This window comes from Dermacentor variabilis, chromosome 6 (assembly GCF_050947875.1).
Source record: "Dermacentor variabilis isolate Ectoservices chromosome 6, ASM5094787v1, whole genome shotgun sequence".
Lineage (NCBI taxonomy): Eukaryota > Metazoa > Arthropoda > Arachnida > Ixodida > Ixodidae > Dermacentor > Dermacentor variabilis.
This window is the reverse complement of record NC_134573.1, coordinates 117,189,017-117,203,993: the sequence shown is the minus strand read 5'-3', so window position 1 is coordinate 117,203,993 and position 14,977 is coordinate 117,189,017. Positions and strand designations below refer to the sequence as shown.

The 14,977-nt window shown below is 49.4% G+C and overlaps 1 protein-coding gene across 1 annotated transcript in view; it reads right to left on the bottom strand.

Annotated features, from left to right (window-relative positions):
• The window catches only part of Sobp (Sine oculis-binding protein), a 172,063-nt gene that overhangs the window by 77,919 nt on the left and 79,167 nt on the right, over nucleotides 1-14,977 (bottom strand). The window contains exon 2 of the mRNA XM_075695603.1: nucleotides 10,114-10,444. Coding sequence (XP_075551718.1) covers nucleotides 10,114-10,444 — 331 coding nt within the window. The remainder of the gene's footprint in view (nucleotides 1-10,113; nucleotides 10,445-14,977) is intronic.

Genomic DNA, 14,977 nt, shown 5'->3' with positions numbered 1-14,977 from the left:
GATTTAAGGAAATGTAGATATGGTGTTGCGAATGTAATCTTACTGATAACGAAGGCCTGAATCAAGCGGAGAAGTTCGGCCTCCTTTAGTCCGCCATGTTTATTGGAGACTCGCCCTAGAAGACGCAGGGTGTGATCGACTGTGGTCTGGAGTGTATGTAGAGTATATGTGTTGAGCCGGTTGCTTTGAATGTGTAAACCGAGCACCCGGAGCCTGTCCACTCTAGTAACGGGGATGTGGTTTAGGATTACCTCTATGCTAGACATGTGTTTTCCGCTCCCCCGGTGGGATGGCAGAAGTAGCAGCTCGGATTTTTGAGGGGAGCATGTGAGATTCATAGCCCCGGCATGAGCCACGACGGCGTCTGCTGCGGCCTGTAGAGTGTCTTGAATCTTTCCGTCGGAGCCGCCAGTCGTCCAAAGAGTGATGTCATCGGCGTAGAGTGAAAACTTGAGATCGGGAATAGACCGCAATGCTTATGCGATATCTGATCGCAATGTACCCGAAGTGCTGAACGCAGCTTTTTGCTACGTTTTCACCGACAAGTCAGGCGATACCCTGCCCCAACTCCATTCTTCGATACTCAGCCATCTCCCGCTCGTTCTAAACTAGATACAAAATTTTCTAAGCAACGGAAAGCAATTTCTGTATGCAAACAACCATTCTTCTGTATCATCCCCCGTTGTGTCGGGTGTACCTCAGGATGCAATGCTCGGCACTTTGCAATTTCTAATTTATATTAACGACTTACATACTAACATTTCATCAAACTTATCAGCTTATTCGCAGACGATTGCGTTTTCTGTCGGCCAATTAACAGCATTAGTGACATTCGAACACTTCAATTCGACTTTAATCACGTTAAAGAGTAGTGTAGTCAATGGCTCACAGAATTGAACGCTAACAAGACATATTTCCTTTCACCACAGGCAAAACTACCACGCACCAGAACACCTCCTTTGCGACTACGGAGTTTCATCTGTAACCTCGTATTATTACATTTTCTTCTGATCTTCTGATCTGACACGAAACCTTTCCTGGTCCCGCCACGTAACCAAGATAACCAAGGAAGCTAACCGTGTTCTTCGCTACCTCCGCCACAATGTACGCCTAGTACCATCCTTTGGAAAATTATCAGCTCACAACAATTACAAGGTATAAAGTTGGGATACTAGGTATGGTTCCATTGGTACATGACAGCGTGACAGACGAAGCACAGAGAAATGAAAACCACAGGAGAAGCGCCGATTGTATAAAACTCGTCCTGTGGTTTTCTTTTCTCTGTGTTTCGTCTTGTTCATTTTCTCTGTTAAACTGTTGCCCACCCCTCTTGTAAAAACTCCTAAACAGTGGTATTGTAAATAAATAAATAGTCTCGCTCGCTCACTCACTCACTCACTCACTCACTCACTCACTCACTCACTCACTCACTCACTCACTCACTCACTCACTCACTCACTCACTCACTCACTCACTCACTCACTCACTCACTCACTCACTCACTCACTCACTTACTCACTCACTCATTGACTTAATGGCAGAACAGAAACGGACTATATATAGTGCTGAAGCGCTCGCCCGTGTCTGTTTTGTCTTGCCCTATCTGTGTATGTCACGCTGCTCCCTGTCCCGTTCTTGTGCTTCAAGAATTGTCATTATAGAATACAGAGTAGCCTGCTTCCACGTCTTGCGATAATTGTCGCGCAAATTCTCACGCCGGCCGCTACTGCGAATCATGATAAAGAAGGATCGTAATTTTGTCTCGAATCCCATATATTCTCAGCAATCTGAAGCATTCTCTGCAGAAATGCGCACTATCAAGAAATGCAGGTTTTCTCTCGGTGACTCCGGCTTCTCTGAACAGCATTTTTGCTTATATAACTTGCGTCATAACTAACATAGAATTTTTTAGTTGCGAGTCGCCACAGGCACCGCAACGAAGCAGTGTTAGCAAGACTTCGTGCAAGTCCTATAAGCAGTGCACCGTTTTCGAACGCCGTCCTGTCCAGAGAGGGGACAACAAAGTACCGGGGAGCAGAGTAACAACGAGTATTCTGGCTATGCTGGCCATGCTGACACATACGTGGTGGTGGCACTGGTTAAGTTTGGCCACTCATGCGTTTCCTTTACACGAGGTCATCTACACGAAATTAAATCTCAGAACGCACGCGCGTCACGTGTCCTTCCTTTTCTTCTCCCTTTTCTCTTTACTCGGCGCTTCTCAGTCCCCCAGTGTAGATTAGCCAACCAGTTGCAATCTCGTTAACCTCCACGTTCATTTCTTGTTTTTGTCTCTCTCTTTAAGGAATGGAAGGCGTTCCCAGCGCAGAAGCCGGTGCATCACGCAGAGGGCTCACACAACCCGATAAGTGTCGTTACTCCATTTGCCCTGGGAATTCATCTCTACGTAGCGCCACCGACGCCAGAAGCACGTGGCTTAATTTTGTGCTTCGTATTCTCGACCGGCCCATTATCGTGGACGATGCTTCTCCTGGCAATCGGTCACTCGACAGCACCCTGACCGCCAATTGTGCGCGTCGTAGTTCTTTTTTTTTTTTTATGTAACGCGGTTATTATAACTCGGCCTGGAACTTGCTGAACATGCTGCTCCGAAGCACGTGTCAAATTAAAGGAGAAACAAAATCATGCTCCCTACGCGGCAAAGAATAAAATGAAAGAAGAATACCGGAAAGTACAAGAGCGGTGCTGCGGAGCGGTGACGGAAAGGTTCGCAGGGTTTCGACGAGCGAGCGCGGCCGACCGGGGCCGCCGGCACGTTGCACGCCGGGAGAGTGGGCGTTGCATCGCGTTTAGCGTTTAATCAATGAGCAGTTCTGCCTGGCGCGCTCCCCACTTGGCGGTGATTAACTATATGCGGTCCTTTGTGGGCACAGGCATGGCGCGGGCAGCCTGCATAGCGAGAGCCCTGGTTTCCAGCGTCGTGCTCTCTATGCTCTCTCTCTCTCTCTCTCTCTCTCTCTCTCTCTCTCTCAATACGCAGCTGCCTCGTGCCCGCTCACACCCTTATGGGGTGGCGCGCGTGGAGATGGCACGATTCCGTTCTCTGCCTCTTTCTTTCTTTCTTTCTTTCTTTCTTTTCTTTTCTTTTCTTTTTGGTGGTCCGCACCAGCGCTGACGACCTTCCTGTTTTCTCATTTTTCTCTTTTTTTTTTTTTTTAGGCGTTGTACTACCGGAAGAAATAGAAATCGAAAACTGGGGCGACCAGGGCGATCAGTGGGGTGAGGATCTAGGCGCAGCATACAGTGACCGCAAACCATCCCCCCCCCCCTCCATTTTTTTGTTTCTTTTTTCTGGTTTTCATTTACCACCACGTGGCCCACTTTTGGGAACGCTCGAGGAGGTGAAAAGAGCGCTGGCAGATGAAACCCACTGGTAACGAAGGCGTAGGTCGGGACGAAAGTTATGTGCAGTATAAGTTCAGCAACGATGCGCGGCGCGCGCAAAATAAGTCGCCTCCGCGGAGACCTTCACAGCTGAATTCATGCAGCTCTCCCGGTGTGGCCAAAGTCGCCGTAACATTTCCTTGCCGAAATATCCCCCGGTTTTGCCATGCTTCCAGTCTCTAACCGATTGCCCGAGCAGCTCCTCAGAAAAGTCTAACTAGCTAGTTAGTTAGTTAGTTATCGTTCGTTAGTTATCGTTAGTTAGTTAGTTAGTTAGTTAGTTAGTTAGTTAGTTAGTTAGTTAGTTAGTTAGTTAGTTAGTTAGTTAGTTAGTTAGTTAGTTAGTTAGTTAGTTAGTTAGTTAGTTAGTTAGTTAGTTAGTTAGTTAGTTAGTTAGTTGTTCGTTCGTTCGTTCGTTCGTTCGTTATTTTATTTATTTACAACAACTTGCCCCACCAATTACGGGCAAACCGTACTTGGCCGAGACTGCTGAACGCGCGAGCACCATAGGTTTCCAATAATGTCAGCGAACTTAAATTTCACTGGTTCTACGGTGGGAATGTCACTGCAGGTTCAATATAACGTCACGTGGTTGCTTCGACAACGTGATACTAAAGAGAAAAAAAAAATAAGTTGTGCTGTATTAGTAAACCATGGTTCCACAGCACCAAGTGAGGTCATTCATACCGTTACGCGAGGCTTCTTAAGCCGAAAAAGACGCAAACGCGCAAGGCGGATGATGAATTCGCCTTGAATTCCCCGCACCAACGCGCCGTGAAGCCGTAGATATTGCGGGCGCCTTCTCGGGCCCACACAGTCAAAACTCGTTATAACGAAACGAGATATAAAGAAGTAACAGATATAACGAAGTAATTGTGGCTCCCCCATCAACTTCATCAACTTCGTTACAACCAAGTTTTACTGCGGTTAATTGTTAAAGACGGTCAACACAGTATCGTAAGGGAGCCAGAGGCTCAATTTGACAAGTTTCGAGAACATTGACTGCACCACAACGCTTCAAAATACCAGGATACGGTGGAAATTTTACCCCGTCACGCTGACGGACTGGCGCCGCAGTTCTGTCTCAACATTCGAGAAATTAAAGTCAGCCATTCGTATTCTCACGTCAACTTATTTCCAAGAAATTAACGGAAATGAAGTTCCGAAAGAATGCTTTAGAGGACTAAATTAATTGATTTGGTGTTTCTCTTTGAGAAACATGGACCGTACAAAAAAGCAAGGATGTCCTCCTCCTTTCACCCCCCCCCCCCGGTCCCCGCCCCCATTTCGCTCACACGGATTCTTAATTACTGCCTTCCTTCCAGCATGGGCGGTGACCGCGCCGCCGGCAACGCATCTGGCTTCGCGTCAGGCGGTCATGGTCTCCGCAACCGACGAAGACCGAATAAACAACAACAAAAAAGAGAAGTACCGAAGACGAGACGCGTAGCTCTCTTCCCTACACAATTCGGCGGCCTGCCGGGCCATCCGATACTGCGGCCGGCGTTGCGGCATGCACCGCGCTTCCTCACCGGGGCCCACGAAGAGTGAACCGCTCAAGACCCCGGCCGAACACCGCGAGTTCGCGCGCACACACACACGCACACACCCGATACCCCAATGGGCGTGCCCGCGCCGCGAAGGGGCGGTGGTGCTTCAAGGGCGTCACTCTGGAATTCACGAGCCGCCGCAACAGAGCGGGCACACTCCCCTTTGCGCAGGTACGCACTACGCTTATATTTAGCCTGTATGTTTCTTTGCTCTTGTATTTTTTTTTTTTTAGGCGTATGGGCTCGGACTCGTTTCTCGTGGTCAGCTTCCTTGTTAATTTGGTTCGTTCGTTTTATTCTCTTCTTCGCTTCGCCCGTCCGATCTCGCCGCCGGTGCGATGATGGCGGTGGACACGTACGGCACAGGTTTGAGAGAGAGTGAGAGCGCGTGGCTGCTTGATGTCCCGTTCCCGACGAACCCCTCCCAGTCGTCTCCTCCGCCCCCTTCCTAGATAGGCGCTAAAACCCGCTTTCCTATCTCGGCTGTTTCTTTCTCGTTTTTTTTCCTCTTCTCTATAAGGGGCGTTGTTTTAGGGATAATCTCGCAAGAAAAGAAAACGCGGAGAAAGAAAGGAGGGAAGGGGGAGGTGGGCGAATTAAAAGAGAAACTATAAGAGGAGGTGGGTGTGGATTCTCACGAGCTGCGGCGCCCGATACAAGCGTGTATAAGCAGCCATTATTCTTCCCTCGCGATTACATGTTACCCGCTCTACAGATAGCTCGGGCTCAGCAAGGGAGAAGAGCGGCAGGTTGGCGAGGAGGAGAAGGAGAAAGATTTCGCGCATCTGCCCAAATTGAGCCGCTCCGTTTGACGAAATTCGCCGGCGACGCGATCGCTCGCTCGCTCGCTCGCTCACTCACTCACTCACTCACTCACTCACTCACTCACTCACTCACTCACTCACTCACTCACTCACTCACTCACTCACTCACTCACTCACTCACTCACTCACTCACTCACTCACTCACACACACGCACTCTCACACTCTCAAACACACACACACACACATCCTTTGGCTTCGTTGTCTACTGGCTTTATATGATCATGATTAACAAAATCGAGGCCCTCGGTTTCCCTTCTTCTCTCGTTTGTTCATAGCGCGAGGGTATAGGATCTGGCAGCCTTGATGTCCTTAGGTAGCATACGAGGGTTTCTTTAGCCACCAGCCTGCTCTCCTAAGTTCGCGTGTTGCGTGAGGTCATTGGGCAAGAAAAGACGCTCCACACATGCGCGCACCATGGCTCTGGGTCACGTTGACTAACACAGCGCTAGATTTAGCAAACATACATACCCAAGTTAGTGGACCGATTGATAGCCGTCACGTAATACAATTGGTAGTGCAACGAATGCATAATGCGAAGCTTGCGGGCTCGGCTCACAACGGCGACAAGTTATCTAATAATATATAATAAAGTTATGTAATAAGATGGAGACCGCGGAAACTGAGGGGCCCGATTTTAGCTAGTCATATCATAAGAAGCCAACAAACAAGGACGCCAAGCTGGACAGCCCAGGGGAAATTATCTGCAGTTCTTCATTGAATTAAAGAACTTATAAGTAAATGAAAATGAAAGTAGATAAAAAGCAACGGACAGCAGGTGGGTAACGAACCCACGTCTTCGCATTATGCGTGCGATGCTCTTACCGTTTTCCCGTCCACATTCTGGAGTATTTATGTGTCTACTAGAACTAACCCTGAGAGACCAATCACGGCCTTGGCGGCCGTACATATATATATCACTCCTTGCATTTACGTTGTTGAGCTCCAGTATGTTACCCTTTCAAGGCAGCATTCGACGCGAGAAATCACTGGCTTGGGCTTGACTACTTGGTTTGTAGTATAAGCAGGGCGCTACCGCCAGCCTCTCTTGGCCATTGCAGTATGCAAACAGGAAAATAATAATAATAGTAAACTATACAGATTTTAATACCTTTCCCGACTCTGAAACCGCTCACTGCGAATGCAGCACGTTCTCCCAGCGGACGCCGTCATCTTTTCAGGTGCTTCTCTGCGGCGCACGCAACGCCGTCCTCGTCTTCTTCGGTATTACACTGTGCAGCCTCCGAAATCCGCGCACAGGCGCCGTATCGAAAGAAAGCCCCTATGCCCCATATCAAATAATGCAATGTCAACATAAGGCGTCTCCTATATGAAAAGCTATATAATCATACGGGACATATGCTCCCTGTGTTTTGAACATATGGGTTTTGCCAAATCAAAACCCACATACTCCCATATAATCGCACGCTACATGCCCCATGTGATATATGGAAACATACGGGCTTTCATATAGGGCCCGCCCATATTAATACGGTATTATGGAGCATGTGGAATATGCGCTTCCTTTTCCATAGGGCGCGAACATTTTCCCGCGCAAACATTGCGCTATACATGCTAAAAATTATTACGCTCTTCAGGGTGTTGGCTTGTCCTTTGACCAACACCCCTACAGTTAAGGCTACAATAAACATTTCTACGTGTGCGACGAGAAAAGGCGCAGTTGAAAAACGCGTAATAATTCTGAGCCCGACCTTGGGCCAATGACCACCTTGGATAAGATGGCCGCTGCCACGTTACCATAGGCGCGAAAGAACGTTGGAAAATATAGGAAGCGCTTTCTGTTTACTCCGTGCGCGTATACATATATGATGGCGAGTGTCTTCCGTACCGATCCTAGTGGGCATGTATCTTTTTGTCACTAACTGGAGAATGAAACCTGAAAGTCGCGGCAAATTTCATGACAGATTATATCAGCTAAAATCAAGGTAGTATTTTAGACAGAGACGGATAGATTTTATATTCAAATTATGCTAGCATTGGGCGTTAACAGAGCAAAGGCGCTTAAGCTGCGCGAGCAGACTCCAGCTGTCGCGGCTGACTTTCAGAGGCGAAACAGGGGTGAGCTCTGTCTTCAGCTCTGCTAGTAAGAAGGTGCGGGGCAGCGAGTCCAGCGAATTCCCTTTAAAACCTTCCTTGGGCACAACGAACGTTCCAGCAGCACTGGATCGGAAAGGTAAATAAATTGATGCTTTTACTGTAGGTGCCTTGCAGGGGTGCTGTGCAGGAAGGCCCGTGTTGGTCAAAGTTCGCGGGCATATCCGCAAACTCTGGCGACGCCCTCAGATGAATGAGCTAATGGTAGAAAGACATGAAATCCAAACCTCGGCATGCCTCCAGTTTCATTTGCTTATCTAGATTCCCTCTGGGGTTGTCATCACTCGGGCGTTACCTCAAGAGCGGCCAAAAAAGAAGGGGTCACGTGGTCACACCGTCTTTGCCTTCTTTCACTCGTTTATCGTTCCACCCAGTGCATTACCTGTGCAAGTAAGTTATAGAAAAAAATGTTTCCTTTAACGTAATCGACAGAAAGGAGAGGGTCGGTATGAGAATGCTCCACATCCCTACTGTTCGCATTCGGCAGTGGAGAGATAATGGCCGAAAGGCTCGAGCCCGTGACGCGCCCCAGAAAGGCGTGGCAAGCGGCTTGCACCGAGCGCGTAGATAGATAGCGGAACAGTCACGGTATTGCAATATGCATTGATAACAAAATTGCTGGATCTCCCGTAATCGAGAGCAGATGTAAGCATGAAATGGCAACCGGCAAAGCAGATTACTAGCCACAATCTTAAAATGAGTTTGCTGTGTGTTTGCGACGGCACACCCCACCCCACCGCACCACACCACGCCATACTGTGCGCTGGTTCATATGGACGCTGCCTAGTTAGAAGAAGAAAACCGGCTGAAGGTGGCACGACAGGAAGCGAAAGACGCCGGGGAGACAGAGCGCACTTCCCAGCTAGAAAAAAATGCGCCTGAAGGAGCGTGGCGCCATCTCCCGAGGCGACGCAAAACCCGCGCCGCGGAACTCACGGACCGCTGGCGTTCAAAAGAGAACAGGCAACCCTGTCTCAGCGCTAAAAGATGACAATGAAGTGAAGTGTATGCTGCCTGTATCTGCCTCTTGAACGTCGCTAATGGAAGTGAAATAAAACTTCAGCGTACTAGAAGTCACTGCTTGAGTGACATTGCGAACAAACATTAGGAAGAACTCGGAAGCAATATCTTTTGTAACTTGTATGAGCAGTAACTAGCGTATGTAATGCTGTCTTATAGAAAGGGTTCGGGGCCAGACACCGCATATTCTTTAGTTTTGACTGGCTGCTCGGATGACCTCGTTTGAATGCCCGGATATCGGCTCTGGCTTTTGACTCAAGGCCACTTGAAGGTCGCCAACAACGGGAGCTCAAATCGTTTCACGATTAATAAGCATCGCTCGCGCGTAACATTGCCCAGTCTTCTAAGTTTGAGACGAAGTAGTGGCGTGCGTAGGGTGCGCTCGTGTTGACAAATGTGGCTTTATATCGACATATCGTTATCTGCCGCATTCCCGCGTTCCACGTAATTTTTGTTCACTGACTGCCGTCGAACAAACTCAGGCCAGCAAGGAACTCGGGGCATCCTGCATGGCACCTGTCTTCTGTATTTCAAACGAGGAAGCGGCGTGGTTCCAGGCAGTCACAGATCCCTAGGTAGTCAAAATTTCCGGAGTGCACCCACCCACCTCCTAGAAATACATTCAGTGACCGTGCACACCGCTATCGTGACATCAGTATTCCTTGTTTTTCAGGGGCAAGTTCGCCCATTAAAGAGTTAGATCATAAACTCACACTTTTCGTAGCGTTTCTGGGTCCGTATTCACAAAGAAGCTATTTCAATAAGTCTGTTCGTAAGCGCAGCTGCCAGGTAAACGAGAGGGTATGGTATGGTATGGTAAAACTTTAATGAAGGTCCTGCAGATCGTGAGTCTTCACGAAGCGGGCCGCTCCCACGTGGGAACCGGAAGGCCGAGCCTCTCGGCCGCATCGTGGGCCTGCTGTGGGAATAGTTAATACAGTATTAGCGAAGGCAGCCGGTCAAGGGTAAAGAGGACTTGACCAACGAAACGCTCTGTGAATTCGGCCCCTGGGTCTCGATCGGCACTGTCACGAGACACTATATGACGACAGTTCCCATTCTGCACTTGGTGCACGGAACAAATTTGTTTGGGCGCTTGTGACGCTCTCTTCCGTGACGTTCCTCGGGACCGTCTCTCGGAACTGCTACACGGAACAGAAGAATGAGAAGAAAGGGGGAAAAAAAGACTAAGGGTGCTCACCGTCGTCCCTGGGGCTGGTGCCGGGCTCGCCGAGCTGGGGCGCGGCGATGACCAGCGCGTCGTCGCCCGCTCCCACCGAGGAGGCGACGGCCACGGGCGTGGCGAGCCTCTGGTGGTGCAGGGGCGTGAGGCGAGCCGAGCGGCGATGCTTGCGCTGCTTGTGGTGGTGGCGCGGCCGCTGCTCGCCGGCCGAGTCCTGGCCGCTGCGCTCGTCCTCCGAGCTGGACGCTGCGAAGTGGCCCAGGTTCAGGCCCTGCGTGTCCCGCCGGTCGACCACCTTCTCGTAGCCGTACCAGCCGAGGAGCTCGTTCATCGTCGTCTCCGCGTAGTCCTGCAGCGGCAGATGCGGGATGTTAGGTCCTAGACGTTATAGTGGGGGCATACGCACTTCGGGATAAGAAGTTAATGACATCTTAGTTGAAATCAAGAAAAAAGAAATGGGCATGGGCAGGGCAGGTAATGAGGAGGGAAGATAACCGATGGTCATTAAGGGTTACAGACTGGATTCCAAGAGAAGGGAAGCGTAGCAGGGGGCGGATGAGATCAAGCAAGAAGTTTGCAAGGACACTATGGCCACAATTAGCACATGACAGGGGTAGTTGGAGAAGTATGGGAGAGGCCTTTTATTATTATTATACGCAATCTGGGCGGATTGGTCAAGAACCGGGTATTTCCATATAAGAATAAGAAAAGAAAAAGGTAATGATAAAATAACCGTGAACAAGATTGGTGAATAGGTATATGGGAAGTAATAGGTGGATTCTACCTTGTGATTTTAATAGAATGTAGGATTAAATGAAAACAAAGATACAGCTAATATAATGGATCTTGTAGAATTATAACAAAACCTTATGTTTTGAGTTTATAGTCATAATCTTTCTGACCCTGCAATGAAATCCTGGATGGCATCGCCAACCTTCCTGTCGCTTTGCCCAAGGGTCGAGGCCCCTAAAGGTAGTAAATTTTGAACATTTAAGTCTATCTAAGAAGGCTGAACGGCGTTTCTACTGTTCTTTTTCGTAGTTCAAAATATCTTTGACAATCAATGATAAGTGGTCTATTGTTTCATGTTCCCCGCAAGGACAGTTCCGTGAGGCAGCCAGACCAGCTCTGTGTAGGTAAAAATTTAGAAATGGAAGTCGGCAGCGTAGTCCAATGATTGCGACTTCAAGTGCTCGCGTTTGACAGAATTTACTATCCCAATAATGTGACAAGTGCCGAAAATTTGAAGTGGTTGTTAAAGAATGGGCGTGAAATTCACGCAGCGTCATTTGCCTCCGAAATCTCGTCCCTGTGATGTAAGCTGACGCCGGTAGGATTTCAATGAGTGGGCCATTCAGGCAATTTCGCCAATAAATCTGCCATTTCGTTTAGAATTAGTCCCTTATGTCCTGGTACCCAAAATAATCTATTCAAAGCTAAATGAGGAGGCACTAGCAATTTGAAAGCTCCAAATACCTGGTAGTCATCAGAAGCAGTGAGGGAGAAGCGCAGAGGCAGAGAATCCGTCACGACCACTGAGGAACATGTTGATGTATTTATATTACGAAGGGCTAGAATTACAGCTAAATGTTCTCCTAGAAAAAACGGTACGCAGTCTGGAAGGCGAAAAGAAAACGACAAATCGAAAATAGCAGAATATATTCCGATTCCACACATAATACAGCTCGTCCGGGCCTTGATAATCAGCCGCATTGCCTACGCTGCCCCGTACTTGCCCCTCACTCCCAAGGAACTTGATCAATTAGACGTACTTCTTCGGAAAGCCTACAAGCAAGCGCTCGGCCTACCACCAGGAACAGCGACACTCAAGCTTGAAGCCCTAGGAGTCCATAATACTATAAGAGAAATTATAGACGCCCACCTCACAAGCCAACGAGAACGACTAGCCCTCACACCAACAGGAAGGACAGTCCTAGCGCGCTTAGGCTACCCCACACACGGCAAAGGCCACGAACAAGCAATTCATCTGGCCCCCAACTTCCGGGAACACATCAAGGTAGCCCCTATCCCCAGAAGCATGCACCCGGAACATCATGCCGATCGTCGCCAAGCTCGCGCAAAAACTCTACAGACAAAATATGGCAGTCTCCCCACCACACTATACACAGATGCCGCGCAGTACCCCCAAAAGGCAGCCATGACGGCCAGCGTTGTCGACTGTAACCTACAAGAGGTGGTCTCGATGACGGTCCGCACTGCCAGCGCCCTCGTAGCGGAGGAGACAGCCATCGCCTTGGCCATCACCTCTAGTCCGACCAACGAGTACGTCACAATCATTACTGACTCCCAGGCAGCTTGCCGTAGCTACGCGAGAGGCAGAATATCTTCAATCGCCCACCGACTCCTCAAACAAGCCTCCCAATTGCCGGACGTTGAAATAGTGTGGACTCCAGGACACGAGTCCCTCCGTGGAAATCAGCGTGCGCACGCTGTAGCCCGAGCTCATGCCTCCCGGGCGCCACAAGAGAGGGATACGGCCGCCTCCATGGAGCCCGTACCTTTACAATACAACGCCATACTACAACACCACAGATTGAACAGACGACAATACCCGCCTCCACACAAGACCCTCTCACGTGAAGACGCCGTAACATATGGCGACAACTACAAACCAACACATACCCCCATCTAAGCAGACTACACGCAATACACCCTACACTGTATTCATACAAATGTCCCCTTTGTAATGATTACGCCTCCCTATATCACACCACATGGGCGTGCCCCAACGTGAAGGCGGCCCCGCAAATACCCAAACCCACACCCGAGCAGTGGGAGGCCGTGCTGACTAGTTCGGACCCTCGTAACCAGCAGCAACTGGTGCGGCGGGCCCGGGAGACAGCAAGAGCCGCAGGAGCCCTGGACTAAGGGCGCCTCCCGCACAAGCAGAAAGACACCTGCTTGTCCTTTCTTTTTAATAAATGTTTCTCCTCCTCCTCCACACTTTTCTCTGGGAACGTGAGGTTATATGCAGAGAAAATGCAGTTTCCCCAGATGAAGCTGCGGCGCGATGGACGGCCGCGTTGCGCAGCTCAAACCTCGAAAATCAACTATGGGCCATCCAGCAAGCCCGTGAGGCGGCGAGGAGACAGGATATCCAGACCACCTCGGGGGCGGCCTAGGCCCAGGCCACGAATTTGCCGGATTGTCAATAAAGTTGTTACCACCACCACACTTTTCTTCATTTCGGTAAGCGTCAGTGACAATAACTGTCGTGGTAGGTATGTGCAAAAAGTAATCTGGGTCTAGGAAGCATCACTTGAGGATATCATCATCGTCGTAGTCGTCGTCGTCGTCATCACAGCCATGAAGGAAGAAAAAGTAATTCCGCGAGACCCATCTCACTATGACTGTGGACGGCAATTCGTTAGCATTAAATAACTATAGCAACACAACGTATTGCCACCGTAGAAGCTGGTTATGTAGGAGGTGTGTACTGCAGCGGGACTCCTCTTTCGCTTGCCTGAACGGGTGACGTAATAAGTAGGGCAGATAACTGGTGGTCTATTAGACTTACAGAATTACGGTACACAAACCTACGGAAAGTCCGTATGCGCACGTGCATATTGGAACTAAAAGCCTTTCCCAAGTTCAAGCCTAGTCAAGGCGAACAGACACAGTCTTAAGAAACACGTGTACACAGGACGCATGCTTTAAACGTATTTTGGCTGTGTACATGTATGCACGCTTGTTCATGCTTGATTATCTGTATTGGGGGCGGGCGAGCTCCACCACTGGAAAAGCTGGCGCCACCGTCGGCGTGACGCGGTATGAGGGATCCCGCGGACACAGCAGCCGCGTCGGCTGCTTCGGAAGCGCCGAAGCGAGTAAAAAACGAAAGTTCCACCTGCGCTGCGGTTCTGATCAAGTGGAGAGGTTTCTCCGCTGCGGGTGTCTGCTTGACAACAGTTGAAAGCACTATAATAGGTAGTGGATGCATTTGAAGACGTCCAATATGGTAGGCTACTACTCGGTGCCACAGTGCCGGTTGTACGCAAAGGAGCCCGGTGTCAGCCTTATTCGCACGTGGCCGCAGGGCAAGGAGCTGCCTGAAGCTTGGATCGCAAAACTTAGAACCCGCAAGTAGCCATCGGCTACGACTTGGGTGTGCAGCAAGCATTACCGCGAGGAAGGTTTCCGCTACGGCGTCGGAGCTGAGATGTTCGCAATTGTTCAGTGAGTAGCAGAAAGAGCGCACTGAGATGCTCGCCTGCGCGCGCTGCCTGGCTAATATCATGAAGCTTTCATCTGTGAACTTGCTGATACTAGATACCTGGCAAGTTCACTGGAATGGAAAGGGAACGGTAAGATGCATATTAAAGAAAGGCATGGCTTAAGCTCATGTTTGTGCTAGCACCAAACAATGAATATTAAGAAAAAGAAGCAGCGGGAAATTGCTTGCCGAGAAAGCCGATAAATATACAGGGCGATGCAACTTGCGAAATAATTATATCGAAACGTCCAAGAATATAGAGGAAAAAGAAAAAGAAAGATTGAACCGACGCAGCGGCACATCACAAGTCGCCGTAGACGTCGAAGTCCCTATAGTTATCCCGAAATTATTTTGAACAGCTCTCCCACAAAACAGTTGTTGCTTGCGTACTGTCAAATGCTCATATGTTGAGGCCTAAAGCTCACGGCACGGTGCGAAAACGCGCTGGCAGCGAAAGCGAAGCATGGTGCGCGGACATGCATGCAGATGCGCAGTCGGTCGCTGCGAACCCGTGCGATCGCTGCACTGAGGCTTCATGCTGTTATGCTCCATTCGATTATACAGAACGCCCACTATAAGAACATATTTCACATAGTATGCTCTCAGCTACTGCCTGTACCTTTCACGGAAGAAACCGGTTCGGGAGAC